Source organism: Styela clava, chromosome 4, assembly GCF_964204865.1.
Source record: "Styela clava chromosome 4, kaStyClav1.hap1.2, whole genome shotgun sequence".
NCBI lineage: Eukaryota > Metazoa > Chordata > Ascidiacea > Stolidobranchia > Styelidae > Styela > Styela clava.
In genome coordinates, this window is record NC_135253.1 from 18,616,869 (window position 1) to 18,638,169 (window position 21,301).

Here is a 21,301-nt window from a genome sequence, read left to right on the forward strand (position 1 = left end):
ATATTTATTAGTACAACAACAAAAACAAAATTCTTCTTTAAGTACGACTAAATTCTTCTTGTTTGGGAAAAGTGGGTTAAGTTAATTGCAAGCGTTAACTAGCTAATATTGATTAACCAATTAACCGGCTGAACTGTCTTAATTTTAAAGACGCCACAAAAACGATATGGTTTATTTAGTGTCTTGCAGCACCGTCCGCTGAAGACAAACATCGCGAAGAAAATTTTCCCACTACCTTGTGGTTCCATTACATTTGAACCCACGTACATTTGAACCCATGACAATTGCACCTGCATACTATTGCACCTATGGAATTTTTTTTGTTTTACGGATATTTGAACCCATACTAACCCTAACCCATGGGTTTTAGCACCCGTATATAGATTCAACCCGCGGATATACGCATGGGTTCAAATGTACGGTCACCCTACGTTGTACCACTAACTCATTGTATATATATAAGACCAACTGCTGTTTCTGTATTAAACGTATATTCCCGTATAGCCATCTACCTATCCTTAAAGACGTTTCTAAACACTCTACGTGGATAGACCGCGTAAAACTATCTATAGAAAATTGCCCTATAATAGCGCAAAGCCATAGTTCACGCTGCCCCAGGCAACAGTTATAATAAATTCAACCATTTCGACAAATCTAATGTATGTCATTTTTATATGATTATCTTTTTTTTTATCACGAATTGGCGGCCGCGATATATTTCTGTAGTATTGAATTAGAATGTCAAAAACTCCCACATTGATTTATAACGCATCATATCCTTTCTTTGTTCTGTGAGGGATTCACGTCTTGCAGTGCAAGCAGAAAACGAACGCTTCGGGACTTACCCTCGCTATACTAGATTTGTTACTATGATGTCATAATTTGGCCTTGTACTAACTTATCAATTATCGACATTTTTCTTTGTCGAATAATAAACTGTAACTTTGCAATGTACTGGCGATGTAATTAAAGACTTCACAAAAAATATTAATATCAGCATTTGCGCAAATCATATCGACCAATTTATCAATTTCTGCATATTTATTATGTCCTGGAGAAATTTAATTCAAAGTTTCGAGAAATATCTTGTTTCGTGAACAACTATGTCTGGTGTCGTTTGCAATTCTTCTATTGTAGAAACTCCTGGAAAAAAAATAATATAAATGAAGCATGTTACTCGTTAGTTGCAAAATGTAGCTTACTTTGTTTCACTTTTCGGCTGGTCTGTTAGAATTTATGGTGAGGTGTACATGATCGTGATTTTCACTCGCTATCTGGTAATTGAAATTTAGTGTGAATTTGATCTGTTTTAGTTACGGTATCACTTATTGCAAGTTGGTAATTTTGGCTGTTATTTGAAGTTTAGCATTGGAATCACTTTGGTTTTCTCAATAAAATTGTGAAAACCACCAACTAATATCATGTTTATGCATTAGGTTAAATGCCTCCAAAGCTCTTCAACGAAGTAAAACTGGAGTTGAAAAAGAAATCTTTGTCAATAGTGTTTAATTTAAGTAACAAGTTTTATTAAAAACGTTCAAACATGTAGTACATACCGGAATAGCACCAATGTTGCATTATGTTATATTAGGTATAAAGACTACCAACTCACCAAGAAATTGCATGGTGAAGATAAATTCGTTTTTGAGAATTTCTAGAACATTCCTCACACCTTCTTCCCCCTGAAAGGTATTGTTTCGTTTTACTATTGTCATATCAACAAAATATTCCACATGTCTATTAGAATACTTTGCACTAATTTCAGGAAAAATTCAATTTTTGCAAATGTAATTTTACTCTAGTTTCCGAAAGGGATGATCCTAAAATAAAATCGGCCACATGTTTCACCATCGACCATCATATATAATAATAGCAAATTGGATAACTCTCGGTATGTTGGCTCTCTTGAAAATATATGTTAAATACAGAAATGATCTTGTTACAAACTCTGCATGCCAGTCCCCAGATTATGGGTCTTCCAACGAAAACCGCTTTTGCTCTGAGAGCGATTGCTTTTGCTACGTCTGTTCCTTTACGGATTCCTCCGTCAAAATAAACATCAACTCTGCCATTCACGGCCTTCACTACTTCTGGAAGAACGTCTATCTAAAATTAATGTCCAGTTTTAAACATGAAACTTCATGAGTTTACATAGGAGATGCAAATCATGGATATGGACATAAACTTACATGGACGTGATAACATAACAATCATTGGTATAAAATGATCTTCAGCTTTGTTAAAAAATGTATTCAGCGGCAGAAAATTCACAAATGGGAATTATAATCTTGCTTCGATTGGACTTTACAATACAGATTTAGATTTAAACTCTCATCGCGAATGAAAAGACGTCAAAAAGAAAAATGATATGAACAACATGCGTTTCCTATTTTCTCTTTCATTACTTATCGATCTCGATCGGTAAATATGTTGATAAGTATTTGTCTGTCTGTTCGTTTGTCTGTTAGACTATTTCGTATGCTACATGATATCTCACGAAAGCGAGGTTGAATCTGCTCCAAATTTTGCATGATCATTCATCATAGCTCGAATCGGAAGCCTATTGATTTTTCATGAAATATGTCGTATAAGCGAGTTATTAATTAATTATGGGACACGCGATGTCGCTATTGGGTCAGAGCGATAGAATCGAAACCGCAGTTTCTGTTCTGGAGGATCCCCTAAATTTCGTCGCTGCGAACGATTGTGTGCGATCGATAAGTCGGCGGTCTCCGATCGCTATTCTCGTTATTTCAGTTGATTAAAAGCAATCAATCACAATAGCTAAAAGTTATAAGACAAAAAAAACAAAAACTTGAAAGATTAAAGATTAAAACAGAGTTTGTAGTTGTCAAAACATTGTGGTAAATCTTAATACATGAAGCTGTCGAAGCCAGAACAGAACAATATCTGATATTTCTCACCCTCTATAGCAGTGGTCTTAAACTGGGTTCGATCGAACCCCTGGGGTTCGGTGGAGCTGTTCCAGGGGTGCGACGAAGGTGCTCTGAAACAGTTGCATATTATGAGACTTTTTTATCACCCTGCATACTTATTATGCAAAAATAACTATAGTTCATGATGACTAATTACTAATGACTTGAACAATTGAATGAAACAATTAATTGGTGTTACCCTTATTCATATTCTACCGTACTAATAAAATTTAACTCAATTTTACGGATAAATCGAAGATAGGCAGTACATGAATGAATGCAAAATCAGAGCGTGTTTGAATTTCACTAGGTGATAAATTTGCGACAAGGAATAGTTTATCGCAGAGCTTTATCCGAAATTATTATGATCCATTCAGGACAACCTCGATATGGCGCCGAATTAATCCTATCTCTATTTTTGTAAAATAAAACAATTGGCAAACGATTTTATTCGCATTTCAGCGCAGTTTAAAATTTGAGAACAAATTGCTTGAACTACCAACGTTTATGGAGTATATTATCATCTTTCGGATTTTCAAAGTTATTTTTTATCAGTTTTCGCCGGTTCACCAGCAAAACTTATACAACAAAAACCATCTGCTCTTTCTGCCGCCAACGCCATTGTGACAAAACAATGGTTATTGATATCTAAGGTTTCATCACAATGTTCATATTCTATAACCTTGCAAGAATTAGCTTCCGCTTTATAACGTTACAGTTTGGCTTCTAATTTCAACCGTTCAGTACGATAGGGTTCGGCGGGAGCTTGCAGAATAGCGCAGGGGTTCGGCAGGCTCACAAAGATTAAGAACCACTGCTCTATAGTCTATAGAGTCTATATTCATGTATACTCACTGTCGCGAATGTACTATCCAATATTCGTCCACCATGGTTTGAGACAATGATTCCGTCAACCTTATGTTCAACTGCCTTAATTGCCATTTCCGCTTTTAATATAAAAATAATGAAAAGTTCTTTAAAAAATGTTGGTATTCAATGTTTTATCCATTTATATTTTTCTTATTTGCAATACAAAGCCTAGAACGTATAATAACTTAGAATAGTTTAAAATCATAACCGTAGCCTACCTGTTAGAATTCCTTTAACCACTACAGGTAAGTCCGTAATTTCTTTCAACCAATCGATACTGTCCCATTCAACACTTCCATTCATCCAGGATTGAAACGCAGCAAATGCCGACTGGTCAGGTTCCACAATCTTGGTCGATTGTTCAATATTTCTGCTTCTAAAGTAGCCAGAACATAATTCCACTTAAACGAGTTTAAATGCTCAGTATCTAATTGATGGCATTGTGATTCTGGGTCATTATCAGCGTGTGTGCAGTTTACAAATTTGTGTCGGCATGTTTCGAGAGCCTGACTTTTTGTGCTCGATTTTGTGCACTTTTTGTAAACTCAAATATTTTAATTTTAGGATAGTTTCTACGTTGTGAAACCTCGCTTGTGAACCAACGTTTCCCACTCCTTAAGAAATTCCTTTCAGTGAGGAATGTTAACCGTTTTTGGAGAATAATTTTGGTATGTACTATCACTATGATATGTATTCACGAACACATAATAAACTGCACAAAACGGGCGTACGACTTGCGCATAACATTAGCAAAGGAATCAATAAAAATGAAATAAAAGTAGTTTGATGTACAGGGATGTAGAAATAAAAAATTCCAAAATAGACGAAGAAAGAAATTTGACAAAAAGGTTGGGAAATACGGGAAACGTTCAACGTGAAATAAGTTTTGAAGAGCCAAGAGTAAAATCCATTGATCCTGTCCGATTTAAGTGAAAATAAATGCAGAAATAAATCTTACCTAATGGATGTATCAAAGTTAAATGGTCTTCCGTCTTCGTATCTGTGATCACGATTTCTAAAAACCGGTTCATCGATAGTTACAATAAATCCTTTGAATCCGTTTTGTTCAGCTCTTCTCACAAAATGCTCTGTTACGATACGATTCTATGAAATATTTGAATATCAATAAACCAAATATTTGCAAATCTAGAATAGATAGAGACTTTAAATACATACATATGTATAGAAAATTTTTAACCGTCATCATTTAGGGTCTAAAGCAGTGGTTCTCATACTTTTTGAGCCGCGAGAATTTTTTAGATTTTGTCAAGTCTCGCGACCAACCTCAAAAATAACTAGCTAGCAATAAGCTACAAATAGCAGATAGTAAGGCGAAATTATGTTTTATCCAACAAATACGTGTATAAAGGGACCTCCAGAAATATGCGCACCAAGATGGCGCACAACCTGAACATAGTATGTGTGTACCGGCTAGGGTTCCGGTTGTGCGACATATTGGTGTGCATACTTCTGGAGCACCGTAATAAAGAATTGGTAATGAGGGACGCGTTCCGCCGTTTGAGTACCACTGGTCTGAAGATTAGACAATCGGAATGTTGTAGTTTGATATTCACAACTATTTCTATTTCCAGTATTATGTCAAACGTCGAAAAATAATAGAATGAACTGATTTTCTATAACAGAGTTTTCTTTTTTAAGAATTTCGTGCTTATTCAGTCCGTCATTGATAAACTGTTGCTTGTATTAAGACGGGGTGTTCGCCGCGTATAAATTTTTTATTATCGCAGTATTCTAAATGTAAACACGTGTTTATTACTATTTATTTTTACAATTTACTTTTTTCATACCAACCTTAGTTAATTGAAGTTGACACCATTTTATGCAGTTTGGCACCTCAGTTGCGATCTCTTCCATAGTTTTGTTACTCCATAAACTTACTGCCATTCCTACGCCAATTGATTCGGCGGCTGAATAAAAATCATTTCATATTGTGTTTTATTGTGTGTTATTAACTCAATCTAATGTTCGAGATATATAATATTGAAAAAAATATATGCCGCAGTCTATTTACCTCTTGCAGTACAAAATTCACCTTCTGGCGCACACAGACGATGAAATGCCGTTGGTGCAATACATATTGGAAAAGGTACTTTCGAACCAATTACTTCTGTCGCACAATTCACTCTGCTAACGTTCTTTAAATTCCTGGGTCGAAATCGCCATCTGTGTATAATATTGCATTTGAAATATTTTTCTCATTATTTTTTGATTCATTTATCCAACAACCATAACCCAGCAGTATTGAAGCAATACTTTTAAATAATGTTTGAGAAATATTATTTTCATGAATTCTCGAAGTTTGCTCTAAATTTGAATTCATAAGATATAACTTATGCAAAATTCGAGATAGCGCACCAAGTTAGTAGCCGTGTCAAGTGTTATAAGAGCAAAACAACAATATCCACCCAGCACATCAAGTATTCAAGTAAAAACAGAAGTAATAGGCCAAAAAAAAAACGTCAAAATGTTATTCGCCATATTAAATCGTTAATTTCCCTTTTAAATGCTTCACAATTTTCTTTTATAGTTTCTCCTCCTACAGCTCCTGCAGCAAAGTAGCCCCAATCATGTTGCGATAACTTTTTTCGAGCCTCTCCCTCATAATCGCTTACTGATAGCAATAAATTATCCATGGACAGAAGGTTTAAACTCTTCGCCAGTAAACTAAAATTGTAAGCATGTAGGAAAAGCACACACATATATAAGGGATTTATTTGCAATTCAACTCATGAGTCGACAGAATCAAAGATTCCCGGAAACAATACAATTGATTGCTTGAATTGATTAAACCTTCTCGGTAGGATTCAAAATAGGTAACAAAAAATATCAATTGCGCGAAGTCTGGATCGTCACATACAAAATCTTTCTAATCTAAAATATACATCTTACTTCTGTCTACATTTAGAATTCAACACAACCCCTGCAATGGTTATTTGAATCAGTCGACAACTGAAATCGCTATCGCAATCGCGCAACTCATTTCGAGTCCAAATTGCAACAAAAGTCAAGTGCGATTTTTTTTATCACTGCCATTACCATATCTACTGGTGAGTTTGCGACACGTTCTAAACAAACACCGTTGTCGCCACATTGTATGTATACACTGATTCATTCAGGAAAACCATGCTTGAAGTATAAATCCAGGGAACTAACCACACTCGTTTTAACGAATGTCACACATGGCAGTGAGAAAATTCTCCAAACTAGCTGAGCTAGTTTAAGTACCAAGTTTATTGCATTGCCGTTAAAGCCTCCAATGACGTTTGAATCATGAAAGGTTCCTGTGGTTACATCTCTTGGTGATGCTCGGAGTCTTTCAAATAAATGAGCGTTTCTGTATATGCCAGACCGTCTCTGCGCACTTAAACATACTTATATATATCTGAATAAATTTTTATTCGACTCTCTGTGACACTTTCTATTCAATCTTTTTTTCGTGTACTGTTTTTTTCACGCGTCCTTCACCCCGAAAGACTATTTTGTCTCCTATTTTACACTGTATGAATACGTTAAGTACTTTCAGTATTGATGGAAAAGAGAATTGCTGATTGACTGACGTACGTTATGTGCCGTAGATGTAGTTTTGTTAATTAGATTTCAGTTTAACTTTTATGTTTTTCAGACTTTCTTGTCGTTTAGTTTGAAGTCCTTTTTGTTTTTGTACAGTTTGGGCAGTTTATAATGTGTCCATATATAAACATATAAATATAAACTAAAAAATATTATTAGTACAACAACCAAAACAAAATTCTTCTTTAAGTACGACTAAATTCTTCTTGTTTGGGAAAAGTGGGTTAAGTTAATTGCAAGCGTTAACTAGCTAATATTGATTAACCAATTAACCGGCTGAACTGTCTTAATTTTAAAGACGCCACAAAAACGATATGGTTTATTTAGTGTCTTGCAGCACCGTCCGCTGAAGACAAACATCGCGAAGAAAATTTTCCCACTACCTTGTGGTTCCATTACATTTGAACCCACGTACATTTGAACCCATGACAATTGCACCTGCATACTATTGCACCTATGGAATTATTTTTGTTTTACGGATATTTGAACCCATACTAACCCTAACCCATGGGTTTTAGCACCCGTATATAGATTCAACCCGCGGATATACGCATGGGTTCAAATGTACGGTCACCCTACGTTGTACCACTAACTCATTGTATATATATAAGACCAACTGCTGTTTCTGTATTAAACGTATATTCCCGTATAGCCATCTACCTAACCTTAAAGACGTTTCTAAACACTCTACGTGGATAGACCGCGTAAAACTATCTATAGAAAATTGCCCTATAATAGCGCAAAGCCATAGTTCACGCTGCCCCATGCAACAGTTATAATAAATTCAACCATTTCGACAAATCTAATGTATGTCATTTTTATATAATTATCTTTTTTTTTATCACGAATTGGCGGCCGCGATATATTTCTGTAGTATTGAATTAGAATGTCAAAAACTCCCACATTGATTTATTACGCATCATATCCTTTCTTTGTTCTGTGTGGGATTCACGTCTTGCAGTGCAAGCAGAAAACGAACGCTTCGGGACTTACCCTCGCTATACTAGATTTGTTACTATGATGTCATAATTTGGCCTTGTACTAACTTATCAATTATCGACATTTTTCTTTGTCGAATAATAAACTGTAACTTTGCAATGTACTGGCGATGTAATTAAAGACTTCACAAAAAATATTAATATCAGCATTTGCGCAAATCATATCGACCAATTTATCAATTTCTGCATATTTATTATGTCCTCGAGAAATTTAATTCAAAGTTTCGAGAAATATTTTGTTTCGTGAACAACTATGTCTGGTGTCGTTTGCAATTCTTCTATTGTAGAAACACCTGGAAACAAATTTATATAAATGAAGCATGTTACTCGTTAGTCGCAAAATGTAGCTTACTTTGTTTCACTTTTCGGCTGGTCTGTTAGAATTTATGGTGAGGTGTACATGATCGTGATTTTCACTCGATATCTGGTAATTGAAATTTAGTGTGAATTTGATCTGTTTTAGTTACGGTATCACTTATTGCAAGTTGGTAATTTTGGCTTTTATTTGAAGTTTAGCATTGGAATCACTTTGGTTTTCTCAATAAAATTGTGAAAAACCACAAACTAATATCATGTTTTTGCATTAGGTTAAATGCCTCCAAAGCTCTTCAACGAAGTAAAACTGGAGTTGAAAAAGAAATCTTTTTCAATAGTGTTTAATTTAAGAAACAAGTTTTATTAAAAACGTTCAAACATATAGTACATACCGGAATAGCACCAATGTTGCATTATGTTATATTAAATATAAAGACTACCAACTCACCAAGAAATTGCATGGTGTAGATAAATTCGTTTTTGAGAATTTCTAGAACATTCCTCACACCTTCTTCCCCCTGAAAGGTATTGTTTCGTTTTACTATTGTCATACCAACAAAATATTCTACATGTCTATTAGAATACTTTGCACACTTTTTGCGAATGTAACCTTACTCTAGTTTCCGAAAGGGATGATTCTAAATAAAATCGGCCACATGTTTCACCATCGACCATCATATATAATAATAGCAAATTGGATAACTCTCGATATGTTGGCTCTCTTGAACATATATGTTAAATACAGAAATGATCTTGTTACATACTTTGCATGCCAGTCCCCAGATTATGGGTCTTCCAACAAAAACCGCTTTTGCTCCGAGAGCGATTGCTTTTGCTATGTCTGTTCCTTTACGGATTCCTCCGTCAAAATAAACATCAACTCTGCCATTCACGGCCTTCACTACTTCTGGAAGAACATCTATCTAAAATTGTGTTCAGTAAAAATGTTCAGTTTTAAACTTGAAATTCAAGTATTTACATAGAAGATGAAAATCATGGATATGGACATAAACTTACATGGACGTGATAACACAGCAATCATTGGTATAAAATGATCTTCTGCTTTATTAAAAAATGTATTCAGCGGCAGAAAATTCACAAATGGGAATAAAAATCTTGCTTCGATTGGACTTTACGAAACAGATTTAGGTTTAAATTCTCTTCGCGAATGAAAAGACGTTAAAAGGAAAAATGATATGAACAACATGCGTTTCCTATTTTCTCTTTCATTGCTTATCGATCTCGTTCGGTAAATATGTTGATAAGTGTTTGTCTGTCTGTTAGACTATTTCGTATGCTACGTGATATCTCACGGAAGCGAGGTTGAATTTGCTCCAAATTTCCCATGATCATTCATCATATATCGAACCAGAAGCCTATTGATTTTGCATTGAAATATGTCGTATAGGCGAGTTATTGATTAATTAGTGATGGGACACGCGGTGTCGCTATGGAGTCAGAGAGATAGAATCGAAACCGCAGTTTCTGTTCTGGAGGATCCCCTACCTTTTGACAAAAAAACGAAAACTTGAAAGATTAAAGATTAACACAAAGTTTGTAGTTGTCGGAATATGTTAAAACATTGTGGTAACTCTTAATACATGAATCCGTCGAAGCCAGAACAGAACAATATCTGATATTTCTAACCCTCTATAGAGTCTATATTCATGTATACTCACTGTCGCGAATGTACTATCCAATATTCGTCCGCCATGGTTTGATACAATGATTCCGTCAACCTTGTGTTCAACTGCCTTAATTGCCATTTCCGCTTAATATAAAAATAATGAAATGTTCTTCAAAGAATGTTTGTATTCAATGTTTTATCCATTTCTGGTTTCCGTATTTGCAATACAAAGCCTAGAACGTAGAATAACTTAAAATAGTTTAAAATCATAGCAATAGCTTACCTGTCAGAATTCCTTTAACCACTACAGGTAAGTCCGTAATTTCTTTCAACCAATCGATACTGTCCCATTCAACACTTCCATTCATCCAGGATTGAAACGCAGCAAATGCCGACTGGTCAGGTTCCACAATCTTGGTCGATTGTTCAATATTTCTGCTTCTAAAGTAGCCAGAACATAATTCCACTTAAACGAGTTTAAATGCTCAGTATCTAATTGATGTCATTGCGATTTTGGGTCATTATCAGCGTGTGTGCAGTTTACAAATTTGTGTCGTCATGTTTTGAGGGCCTGACTTTTTGTGCTCGATTTTGTGCACTTTTTGTAAACTCAAATATTTCGATTTTAGGATAGTTTCTACGTTGTGAAACCTCGCTTGTGAACCAACGTTTCCCACTCCTTAAGAAATTCCTTTCAGTGAGGAATGTTAACCGTTTTTGGAGAATAATTTTGGTATGTACTATCACTATGATATGTATTCACGAACACATAATAAACTACACAAAACGGGCGTACGACTTGCGCATAACTATAGCAAAGGATCCATTAAAAATGAAACAAATGAAGTAGTTTTATGTACAGGGATGGAGGAATGAAAAATTCCAAAATAGACGAAGAAAGAAATTTGACAAAAAGGTTGGGAAACACGGGAAACGTTCAACGTGAAATAAGTTTTGAAGAGCCAAGAGTAAAACCCATTGATCCTGTCCGATTTAAGTGAAAATAAAGGCAGAAATAAATCTTACCTAATGGATGTATCAAAGTTAAATGGTCTTCCGTCTTCGTATCTGTGGTCACGATTTCTAAAAACCGGTTCATCGATAGTTACAATAAATCCTTTGAATCCGTTTTGTTCAGCTCTTCTCACAAAATGCTCTGTTACGATACGATTCTATGAAATATTTGAATATCAATAAGCCAAATATTTGCAAATCTAGAATAGATAGAGACTTCATTTACACACATATGTATAGAAAATTTTTAACCGTCATCATTTAGGGTCTAAAGCAGTGGTTCCCAAACTTTTTGAGCCGCGCCTCATTTTTAGAATTTGTCAAGTCTCGCGACCAACCTCAAAAATAACTAGCTAGCAATAAGCTACAAATAACAGATAGTAAGGCGAAATTTTGTTTTATCCAACAAATACCTGTATAAAGGGACCTCCAGAAATATGCGCACCAAGATGGCGCACAACCTGAACATAGTATGTGTGTACCGGTTGGGGTTCAGGTTTTGCGACATCTTGGTGTGCATACTTCTGGAGCACCGTAATAAAGAATTGTTAATGAGGGACGCGTTCCGCCGTTTGAGTACCACTGGTCTGAAGATTAGACAATCGGAATGTTGTAGTTTGAAATTCACAACTATTTCTATTTCCAGTATTATGTCAAACGTCGAAAAATAATAGAATGAACTGATTTTCTATAACAGAGTTTTCTTTTTTAAGAATTTCGTGCTTATTCAGTCCGTCATTGATAAACTGTTGCTTGTATTAAGACGGGGTGTTCGCCGCGTATAAATTTTTTATTATCGCAGACTTCTAAATGTAAACACGTGTTTATTACTATTTATTTTTACAATTTACTTTTTTCATACCAACCTTAGTTAATTGAAGTTGACACCATTTTATGCAGTTTGGCACCTCAGTTGCGATCTCTTCCATAGTTTTGTTACTCCATAAACTTACTGCCATTCCTACGCCAATTGATTCTGCGGCTGAATAAAAATCATTTTATATTGTGTTTTATTGTGTGTTATTAACTCAATCTAATGTTCGAGATATATAATATTGAAAGAAATATATGCTGCAGTCTATTTACCTCTTGCAGTACAAAATTCACCTTCTGGCGCACACAGACGATGAAATGCCGTTGGTGCAATACATATTGGAAAAGGTATTTTCGAACCAATTACTTCTGTCGCACAATTCACTCTGCTAACGTTCTTTAAATTCCTGGGTCGAAATCGCCATCTGTGTATAATATTGCATTTGAAATATTTTTCCCATTATTTTTTGATTCATTTATCCAACAACCATAACCCAGCAGTATTGAAGCAATACTTTTAAATAATGTTTGAGAAATGTTATTTTCATGAATTCTTGAAGTTTGCTCTAAATTTGAATTCAAAAGATATAACTTGTGCAAAATTCGAGATAGCGCACCAAGTTAGTAGCCGTGTCAAGTGTTATAAGAGCAAAACAACGATATCAACCCAGCACATCAAGTATTCAAGTAAAAACAGAAGTAATAGGCCAAAAAAAAACGTCAAAATGTTATTCGCCATATTAAATCGTTAATTTCCCTTTTAAATGCTTCACAATTTTCTTTTATAGTTTCTCCTCCTACAGCTCCTGCAGCAAAGTAGCCCCAACCATGTTGCGATAACTTTTTTCGAGCCTCTCCCTCATAATCGCTACTGATAGCAATAAATTATCCATGGACAGAAGGTTTAAACTCTTCGCCAGTAAACTAAAATTGTAAGCATGTAGGAAAAGCACACACATATATAAGGGATTTATTTGCAATTCAACTCATGAGTCGACAGAATCAAAGATTCCCGGAAACAATACAATTGATTGCTTGAATTGATTAAACCTTCTCGGTAGGATTCAAAATAGGTAACAAAAAATATCAATTGCGCGAAATCTGGATCGTCACATACAAAATCTTTCTAATCTAAAATATACATCTTACTTCTGTCTACATTTAGAATTCAACACAACCCCTGCAATGGTTATTTGAATCAGTCGACAACTGAAATCGCTATCGCAATCGCGCAACTCATTTCGAGTCCAAATTGCAACAAAAGTCAAGTGCGATTTTTTTTATCACTGCCATTACCATATCTACTGGTGAGTTTGCGACACGTTCTAAACAAACACCGTTGTCGCCACATTGTATGTATACACTGATTCATTCAGGAAAACCATGCTTGAAGTATAAATCCAGGGAACTAACCACACTCGTTTTAACGAATGTCACACATGGCAGTGAGAAAATTCTCCAAACTAGCTGAGCTAGTTTAAGTACCAAGTTTATTGCATTGCCGTTAAAGCCTCCAATGACGTTTGAATCATGAAAGGTTCCTGTGGTTACATCTCTTGGTGATGCTCGGAGTCTTTCAAATAAATGAGCGTTTCTGTATATGCCAGACCGTCTCTGCGCACTTAAACATACTTATATATATCTGAATAAATTTTTATTCGACTCTCTGTGACACTTTCTATTCAATCTTTTTTTCGTGTACTGTTTTTTTCACGCGTCCTTCACCCCGAAAGACTATTTTGTCTCCTATTTTACACTGTATGAATACGTTAAGTACTTTCAGTATTGATGGAAAAGAGAATTGCTGATTGACTGACGTACGTTATGTGCCGTAGATGTAGTTTTGTTAATTAGATTTCAGTTTAACTTTTATGTTTTTCAGACTTTCTTGTCGTTTAGTTTGAAGTCCTTTTTGTTTTTGTACAGTTTGGGCAGTTTATAATGTGTCCATATATAAACATATAAATATAAACTAAAAAATATTATTAGTACAACAACCAAAACAAAATTCTTCTTTAAGTACGACTAAATTCTTCTTGTTTGGGAAAAGTGGGTTAAGTTAATTGCAAGCGTTAACTAGCTAATATTGATTAACCAATTAACCGGCTGAACTGTCTTAATTTTAAAGACGCCACAAAAACGATATGGTTTATTTAGTGTCTTGCAGCACCGTCCGCTGAAGACAAACATCGCGAAGAAAATTTTCCCACTACCTTGTGGTTCCATTACATTTGAACCCACGTACATTTGAACCCATGACAATTGCACCTGCATACTATTGCACCTATGGAATTTTTTTTGTTTTACGGATATTTGAACCCATACTAACCCTAACCCATGGGTTTTAGCACCCGTATATAGATTCAACCCGCGGATATACGCATGGGTTCAAATGTACGGTCACCCTACGTTGTACCACTAACTCATTGTATATATATAAGACCAACTGCTGTTTCTGTATTAAACGTATATTCCCGTATAGCCATCTACCTAACCTTAAAGACGTTTCTAAACACTCTACGTGGATAGACCGCGTAAAACTATCTATAGAAAATTGCCCTATAATAGCGCAAAGCCATAGTTCACGCTGCCCCAGGCAACAGTTATAATAAATTCAACCATTTCGACAAATCTAATGTATGTCATTTTTATATAATTATCTTTTTTTTTATCACGAATTGGCGGCCGCGATATATTTCTGTAGTATTGAATTAGAATGTCAAAAACTCCCACATTGATTTATTACGCATCATATCCTTTCTTTGTTCTGTGTGGGATTCACGTCTTGCAGTGCAAGCAGAAAACGAACGCTTCGGGACTTACCCTCGCTATACTAGATTTGTTACTATGATGTCATAATTTGGCCTTGTACTAACTTATCAATTATCGACATTTTTCTTTGTCGAATAATAAACTGTAACTTTGCAATGTACTGGCGATGTAATTAAAGACTTCACAAAAAATATTAATATCAGCATTTGCGCAAATCATATCGACCAATTTATCAATTTCTGCATATTTATTATGTCCTGGAGAAATTTAATTCAAAGTTTCGAGAAATATCTTGTTTCGTGAACAACTATGTCTGGTGTCGTTTGCAATTCTTCTATTGTAGAAACACCTGGAAACAAATTTATATAAATGAAGCATGTTACTCGTTAGTTGCAAAATGTAGCTTACTTTGTTTCACTTTTCGGCTGGTCTGTTAGAATTTATGGTGAGGTGTACATGATCGTGATTTTCACTCGCTATCTGGTAATTGAAATTTAGTGTGAATTTGATCTGTTTTAGTTACGGTATCACTTATTGCAAGTTGGTAATTTTGGCTGTTATTTGAAGTTTAGCATTGGAATCACTTTGGTTTTCTCAATAAAATTGTGAAAAACCACCAACTAATATCATGTTTTTGCATTAGGTTAAATGCCTCCAAAGCTCTTCAACGAAGTAAAACTGGAGTTGAAAAAGAAATCTTTGTCAATAGTGTTTAATTTAAGAAACAAGTTTTATTAAAAACGTTCAAACATGTAGTACATACCGGAATAGCACCAATGTTGCATTATGTTATATTAGGTATAAAGACTACCAACTCACCAAGAAATTGCATGGTGTAGATAAATTCGTTTTTGAGAATTCCTAGAACATTCCTCACACCTTCTTCCCCCTGAAAGGTATTGTTTCGTTTTACTATTGTCATATCAACAAAATATTCAACATGTTTATTAGAATACTTTGCACTAATTTCAGGAAAAATTCACTTTTTGCAAATGTAATTTTACTCTAGTTTCCGAAAGGGATGATCCTAAAATAAAATCGGCCACATGTTTCACCATCGACCATCATATATAATAATAGCAAATTGGATAACTCTCGGTATGTTGGCTCTCTTGAAAATATATGTTAAATACAGAAATGATCTTGTTACAAACTTTGCATGCCAGTCCCCAGATTATGGGTCTTCCAACAAAAACCGCTTTTGCTCCGAGAGCGATTGCTTTTGCTACGTCTGTTCCTTTACGGATTCCTCCGTCAAAATAAACATCAACTCTGCCATTCACGGCCTTCACTACTTCTGGAAGAACGTCTATCTAAAATTAATGTCCAGTTTTAAACATGAAACTTCATGAGTTTACATAGGAGATGCAAATCATGGATATGGACATAAACTTACATGGACGTGATAACATAACAATCATTGGTATAAAATGATCTTCAGCTTTGTTAAAAAATGTATTCAGCGGCAGAAAATTCACAAATGGGAATTATAATCTTGCTTCGATTGGACTTTACAATACAGATTTAGATTTAAACTCTCATCGCGAATGAAAAGACGTCAAAAAGAAAAATGATATGAACAACATGCGTTTCCTATTTTCTCTTTCATTACTTATCGATCTCGATCGGTAAATATGTTGATAAGTATTTGTCTGTCTGTTCGTTTGTCTGTTAGACTATTTCGTATGCTACGTGATATCTCACGAAAGCGAGGTTGAATCTGCTCCAAATTTTGCATGATCATTCATCATAGCTCGAATCAGAAGGCTATTGATTTTTCATGAAATATGTCGTAAAAGCGAGTTATTAATTAATTATGGGACACGTGATGTCGCTATTGGGTCAGAGCGATAGAATCGAAACCGCAGTTTCTGTTCTGGAGGATCCCCTAATTTTCGTCGCTGCGAACGATTGTGTGCGATCGATAAGTCGGTGGTCTCCGATCGCTATTCTCGTTATTTCGGTTGATTAAAAGCAATCAATCACAATAGCTAAAAGTTATAAGACAAAAAAACAAAAACTTGAAAGATTAAAGATTAAAACAGAGTTTGTAGTTGTCAAAACATTGTGGTAAATCTTAATACATGAAGCTGTCGAAGCCAGAACAGAACAATATCTGATATTTCTCACCATCTATAGAGTCTATATTCATGTATACTCACTGTCGCGAATGTACTATCCAATATTCGTCCGCCATGGTTTGAGACAATGATTCCGTCAACCTTATGTTCAACTGCCTTAATTGCCATTTCCGCTTTTAATATAAAAATAATGAAAAGTTCTTTAAAGAATGTTGGTATTCAATGTTTTATCCATTTATAATTTTCTTATTTGCAATACAAAGCCTAGAACGTATAATAACTTAGAATAGTTTAAAATCATAACCATAGCTTACCTGTTAGAATTCCTTTAACCACTACAGGTAAGTCCGTAATTTCTTTCAACCAATCGATACTGTCCCATTCAACACTTCCATTCATGCAGGATTGAAACGCAACAAATGCCGACTGGTCAGGTTCCACAATCTTGGTCGATTGTTCAATATTTCTGCTTCTAAAGTAGCCAGAACATAATTTCACTTAAACGAGTTTAAATGCTCAGTATCTAATTGTTGGCATTGCGATTTTGGGTAATTATCAGCGTGTGTGCAGTTTACAAATTTGTGTCGTCATGTTTTGAGAGCCTGACTTTGTGCACTTTTTGTAAACTCAAATATTTTGATTTTAGGATAGTTTCTACGTTGTGAAACCTCGCTTGTGAACCAACGTTTCCCACTCCTTAAGAAATTCCTTTCAGTGAGGAATGTTAACCGTTTTTGGAGAATAATTTTGGTATGTACTATCACTATGATATGTATTCACGAACACATAATAAACTACACAAAACGGGCGAGCGACTTGCACATAACTATAGCAAAGGATCCATTAAAAAAGAAACAAATGAAGTAGTTTTATGTACAGGGATGGGGAAATAAAAAATTCCAAAATAGACGAAGAAAGAAATTTGACAAAAAGGTTGGGAAATACGGGAACGTTCAACGTGAAATAAGTTTTGAAGAGCCAGGAGTAAAACCCATTGATCCTGTCCGATTTAAGTGAAAATAAATGCAGAAATAAATCTTACCTAATGGATGTATCAAAGTTAAATGGTCTTCCGTCTTCGTATCTGTGGTCACGATTTCTAAAAACCGGTTCATCGATAGTTACAATAAATCCTTTGAATCCGTTTTGTTCAGCTCTTCTCACAAAATGCTCTGTTACGATACGATTCTATGAAATATTTGAATATCAATAAGCCAAATATTTGCAAATCTAGAATAGATAGAGACTTCATTTACACACATATGTATAGAAAATTTTTAACCGTCATCATTTAGGGTCTAAAGCAGTGATTCCCAAACTTTTTGAGCCGCGCCTCATTTTTAGAATTAGTCAAGTCTCGCGACCAACCTCAAAAATAACTAGCTAGCAATAAGCTACAAATAACAGATAGTAAGGCGAAATTTTGTTTTATCCAACAAATACCTGTATATAGGGACCTCCAGAAATATGCGCACCAAGATGGCGCACAACCTGAACATAGTATGTGTGTACCGGTTAGGGTCCAGGTTGTGCGACATCTTGGTGTGCATACTTCTGGAGCACCGTAATAAAGAATTGTTAATGAGGGACGCGTTCCGCCGTTTGAGTACCACTGGTCTGAAGATTAGACAATCGGAATGTTGTAGTTTGATATTCACGACTATTTCTATTTCCAGTATTATGTCAAACGTCGAAAAATAATAGAATGAACTGATTTTCTATAACAGAGTTTTCTTTTTTAAGAATTTCGTGCTTATTCAGTCCGTCATTGATAAACTGTTGCTTGTATTAACTCTTCGCGCCCTGAGCCGCACTATAATACGGATGGCGAGAAACACCACCAACCTGAACCGCAGTAAATTGCGGGTAAAATATGACGTCATATCTCCGCTTCAACGGGCACGAGGCATACGATCTTGGTATCAATCGTTAGTGTGTTTCGAGCCCGTTATTATGAGCTATCGCTCGAACCATTCGAGCGTATTGGGCGATTTAAAGGGTGTTCCCCTTTTTTGATATTTTTCTGCTTTTTTCTCTGCAGTTGTATGTTTGTTCATTGAAAATTGAAGCTCGTAAACCACCAAAAATAGCTAGGGAACATTCGTTCTTTGTTTTGAGACTTCAGAGTAGACTTTGGACTATTCATTTGTCGTCGACACAGGGAATAGTGTTTATGACTGCGGACGAGAATCGTCTTTTTATTATTGTTATGCAGTTATTATTATGTTTTTTTGTTATTATGCAGTTGATTTCGGTTCTAAAGGGATATTGTTATATAAGACGTATTTGTAAGTTTATTAGGATTCTGGTAGCTATAAATCAGACAAGGTACCGTAATGGAGAATGAGAGCGATTTTGATGCAAGGTAAGTGCAATACCTGCATGCATTCTTCTGCTATTTTTTAAAAAAAATTTTCTTTATATTCTGAGAAAATGATAGTTTGTAAGCTGACTGTGGCAATTGTTTGAGCAAGCCTCATAGCTTGGACTTGTTATTAGTAATAATCCAGTCGTTAATCAACGCAATTTTTCTTTTAGTTCTGGTGACGAGTGAGTCATCTAGCTCCGATGAAGAGGTTGTCCCAGTCCCAGCTAGGCGCTATGCTGCAAGCACTGAAGATGTACCAGCTGAAGCAGCAGCGTCAACGGGCGGAATGTTCGGAGCTTCGAGCCCTCGGCGATCACGAGTTTGCAGGGTGTGTTCTGAACGGGACAAAAAAGAAAGAGAAGGCAGTAGCAGAAAATTGAAACAAAAAAGGTCTTCATATTGGTGTGAGAAATGCCAGGTAACACTTTGTGTTACCCCGTGTTTCGAGAAGTTTCACACCCTCCCAAACTATTGGGAATAGGAATCAAAACTTATGTGCAATATTGTGATGTTGACTTTATCAGAGACTGTGATTTTTGTTGACTTTGCCAGAGACTGTGATTTTTGTTGACTTTGTCAGAGACTGATTTTTCTTTTTACGTGCACCAAGGTGTTTTATGTACATACTGTGTAATTCTTCATTTTCGCTATTATTATTTCGTATGCACACTTTCTTTTCACATTGTTTTTCACCACTGTTATTCACATTCTTTCAACACTGACTGAATTTATTTTTTTTGTGTCATTTTTTACTCATATGTAAATATAAATATCTGATTTTTCGAAAACAAAATTTTCAATTTTTTCGAAAATTTCTGCCATTTACCTGAAATTCATCAGCCTACCATGACAATTTCATGTCAGTTAGAGAAAAACTGCAAATTTTCCCAATAAGGTTACACCTCTACCCTTCTTGTGAGTAAGTTTGATATGTGTAGTGTTTATAGTTTGTGTGTGAGTATTTTGTCTTTGAAAGTGGTCATTTTAGTCATATTTCGGACGAAATTTGAGAGCCGTAAAAAGTGTGTCAAAGCTGAGCCATGCCACTGGCTTGCTGTTAGAACAGGTGTGAAAAACTTAGTTTCCTGGTGCTGTGCTTGGAGTTGCCTTTCAAAAAAACCAAGAACTGTAGGGATTGGGCCTATGGTTAGCTTTTGACAATTTTTTAAAGTTTGTGAATTTTGTTCGAAAACGCCAGGAATATAGTGTTTTTTCGATATCGCGGTCCAGGGCAGAAAGAGTTGACGGGGTGTTCGCCACGTATAAATTTTTTATTATCGCAGACTTCTAAATGTAAACACGTGTTTATTACTATTTATTTTTACAATTTACTTTTTTCATACCAACCTTAGTTAATTGAAGTTGACACCATTTTATGCAGTTTGGCACCTCAGTTGCGATCTCTTCCATAGTTTTGTTACTCCATAAACTTACTGCCATTCCTACGCCAATTGATTCGGCGGCTGAATAAAAATCATTTCATATTGTGTTTTATTGTGTGTTATTAACTCAATCTAATGTTCGAGATATATAATATTGAAAGAAATATATGCTGCAGTCTATTTACCTCTTGCAGTACAAAATTCACCTTCTGGTGCACACAGACGATGTAATGCCGTTGGTGCAATACATATTGGAAAAGGTACTTTCGAACCAATTACTTCTGTCGCACAATTCACTCTGCTAACGTTCTTTAAATTCCTGGGTCGAAATCGCCATCTGTGTATAATATTGCATTTGAAATATTTTTCTCATTATTTTTTGATTCATTTATCCAACAACCATAACCCAGCAGTATTGAAGCAATACTTTTAAATAATGTTTGAGAAATATTATTTTCATGAATTCTCGAAGTTTGCTCTAAATTTGAATTCATAAGATATAACTTGTGCAAAATTCGAGATAGCGCACCAAGT

General features: G+C 35.3%; 4 protein-coding genes across 4 annotated transcripts; 1 reads left to right on the top strand and 3 right to left on the bottom strand.

Moving 5' to 3' along the window:
• Positions 1 to 758: 758 nt before the first annotated feature.
• Positions 759 to 7,430, bottom strand: LOC144422159 (2-Hydroxyacid oxidase 1-like). Its single transcript, XM_078112037.1, has 9 exons — positions 6,324 to 7,430; positions 5,839 to 5,990; positions 5,619 to 5,734; positions 4,765 to 4,910; positions 4,025 to 4,182; positions 3,792 to 3,883; positions 1,948 to 2,106; positions 1,613 to 1,682; positions 759 to 1,143 (listed from the first exon to the last, which is right to left on the bottom strand). The coding sequence occupies exons 1-9, from the start codon at positions 6,524 to 6,526 to the stop codon at positions 1,067 to 1,069; spliced, it is 1,173 nt and encodes a 390-aa protein (XP_077968163.1). The 5' UTR covers positions 6,527 to 7,430; the 3' UTR covers positions 759 to 1,066.
• Positions 7,431 to 8,599: 1,169 nt separating this feature from the next.
• Positions 8,600 to 12,597, bottom strand: LOC144422161 (2-Hydroxyacid oxidase 1-like). The gene is made up of 8 exons (XM_078112041.1): positions 12,438 to 12,597; positions 12,218 to 12,333; positions 11,364 to 11,509; positions 10,621 to 10,778; positions 10,390 to 10,481; positions 9,475 to 9,633; positions 9,159 to 9,228; positions 8,600 to 8,688 (listed from the first exon to the last, which is right to left on the bottom strand). The coding sequence occupies exons 2-8, from the start codon at positions 12,308 to 12,310 to the stop codon at positions 8,612 to 8,614; spliced, it is 795 nt and encodes a 264-aa protein (XP_077968167.1). The 5' UTR covers positions 12,311 to 12,333; positions 12,438 to 12,597; the 3' UTR covers positions 8,600 to 8,611.
• A 2,309-nt stretch (positions 12,598 to 14,906) lies between these two features.
• Positions 14,907 to 21,125, bottom strand: LOC144422056 (2-Hydroxyacid oxidase 1-like). The gene is made up of 8 exons (XM_078111792.1): positions 20,953 to 21,125; positions 20,733 to 20,848; positions 18,060 to 18,205; positions 17,332 to 17,489; positions 17,099 to 17,190; positions 16,091 to 16,249; positions 15,756 to 15,825; positions 14,907 to 15,285 (listed from the first exon to the last, which is right to left on the bottom strand). Exons 2-8 carry the CDS (start codon positions 20,823 to 20,825, stop codon positions 15,209 to 15,211), a joined length of 795 nt encoding a protein of 264 aa, XP_077967918.1. The 5' UTR covers positions 20,826 to 20,848; positions 20,953 to 21,125; the 3' UTR covers positions 14,907 to 15,208.
• Positions 19,238 to 20,019, top strand: LOC144422057 (uncharacterized). The gene is made up of 2 exons (XM_078111793.1): positions 19,238 to 19,382; positions 19,556 to 20,019. Exons 1-2 carry the CDS (start codon positions 19,361 to 19,363, stop codon positions 19,864 to 19,866), a joined length of 333 nt encoding a protein of 110 aa, XP_077967919.1. The 5' UTR covers positions 19,238 to 19,360; the 3' UTR covers positions 19,867 to 20,019.
• Positions 21,126 to 21,301: the final 176 nt, after the last annotated feature.

What these genes read in the sequence shown, in the direction of transcription:
- LOC144422159 (XM_078112037.1), bottom strand. Translation starts at nt 6,526, where the DNA reads ATGTGTGTGCTTTTCCTACATGCTTACAATTTTAGTTTACTGGCGAAG. An exon ending in GTCAACTTCAATTAACTAAG is followed by an intron (nt 4,911 to 5,618) that starts GTTGGTATGAAA and finishes AATATTTCATAG; the next exon opens with AATCGTATCGTAACAGAGCA. An exon ending in AACTTTGATACATCCATTAG is followed by an intron (nt 4,183 to 4,764) that starts GTAAGATTTATT and finishes TGGCTACTTTAG; the next exon opens with AAGCAGAAATATTGAACAAT.
- LOC144422161 (XM_078112041.1), bottom strand. Translation starts at nt 12,310, where the DNA reads ATGGCAGTAAGTTTATGGAGTAACAAAACTATGGAAGAGATCGCAACT. An exon ending in GGTTAAAGGAATTCTGACAG is followed by an intron (nt 10,482 to 10,620) that starts GTAAGCTATTGC and finishes TTTTATATTAAG; the next exon opens with CGGAAATGGCAATTAAGGCA. An exon ending in TCTGGGGACTGGCATGCAAA is followed by an intron (nt 9,229 to 9,474) that starts GTATGTAACAAG and finishes AATACCTTTCAG; the next exon opens with GGGGAAGAAGGTGTGAGGAA.
- LOC144422057 (XM_078111793.1), top strand. Translation starts at nt 19,361, where the DNA reads ATGAGAGCGATTTTGATGCAAG. An exon ending in GAGAGCGATTTTGATGCAAG is followed by an intron (nt 19,383 to 19,555) that starts GTAAGTGCAATA and finishes TTTTTCTTTTAG; the next exon opens with TTCTGGTGACGAGTGAGTCA.
- LOC144422056 (XM_078111792.1), bottom strand. Translation starts at nt 20,825, where the DNA reads ATGGCAGTAAGTTTATGGAGTAACAAAACTATGGAAGAGATCGCAACT. An exon ending in TCTGGGGACTGGCATGCAAA is followed by an intron (nt 15,826 to 16,090) that starts GTTTGTAACAAG and finishes AATACCTTTCAG; the next exon opens with GGGGAAGAAGGTGTGAGGAA. An exon ending in CTACACCATGCAATTTCTTG is followed by an intron (nt 15,286 to 15,755) that starts GTGAGTTGGTAG and finishes ATTTGTTTCCAG; the next exon opens with GTGTTTCTACAATAGAAGAA.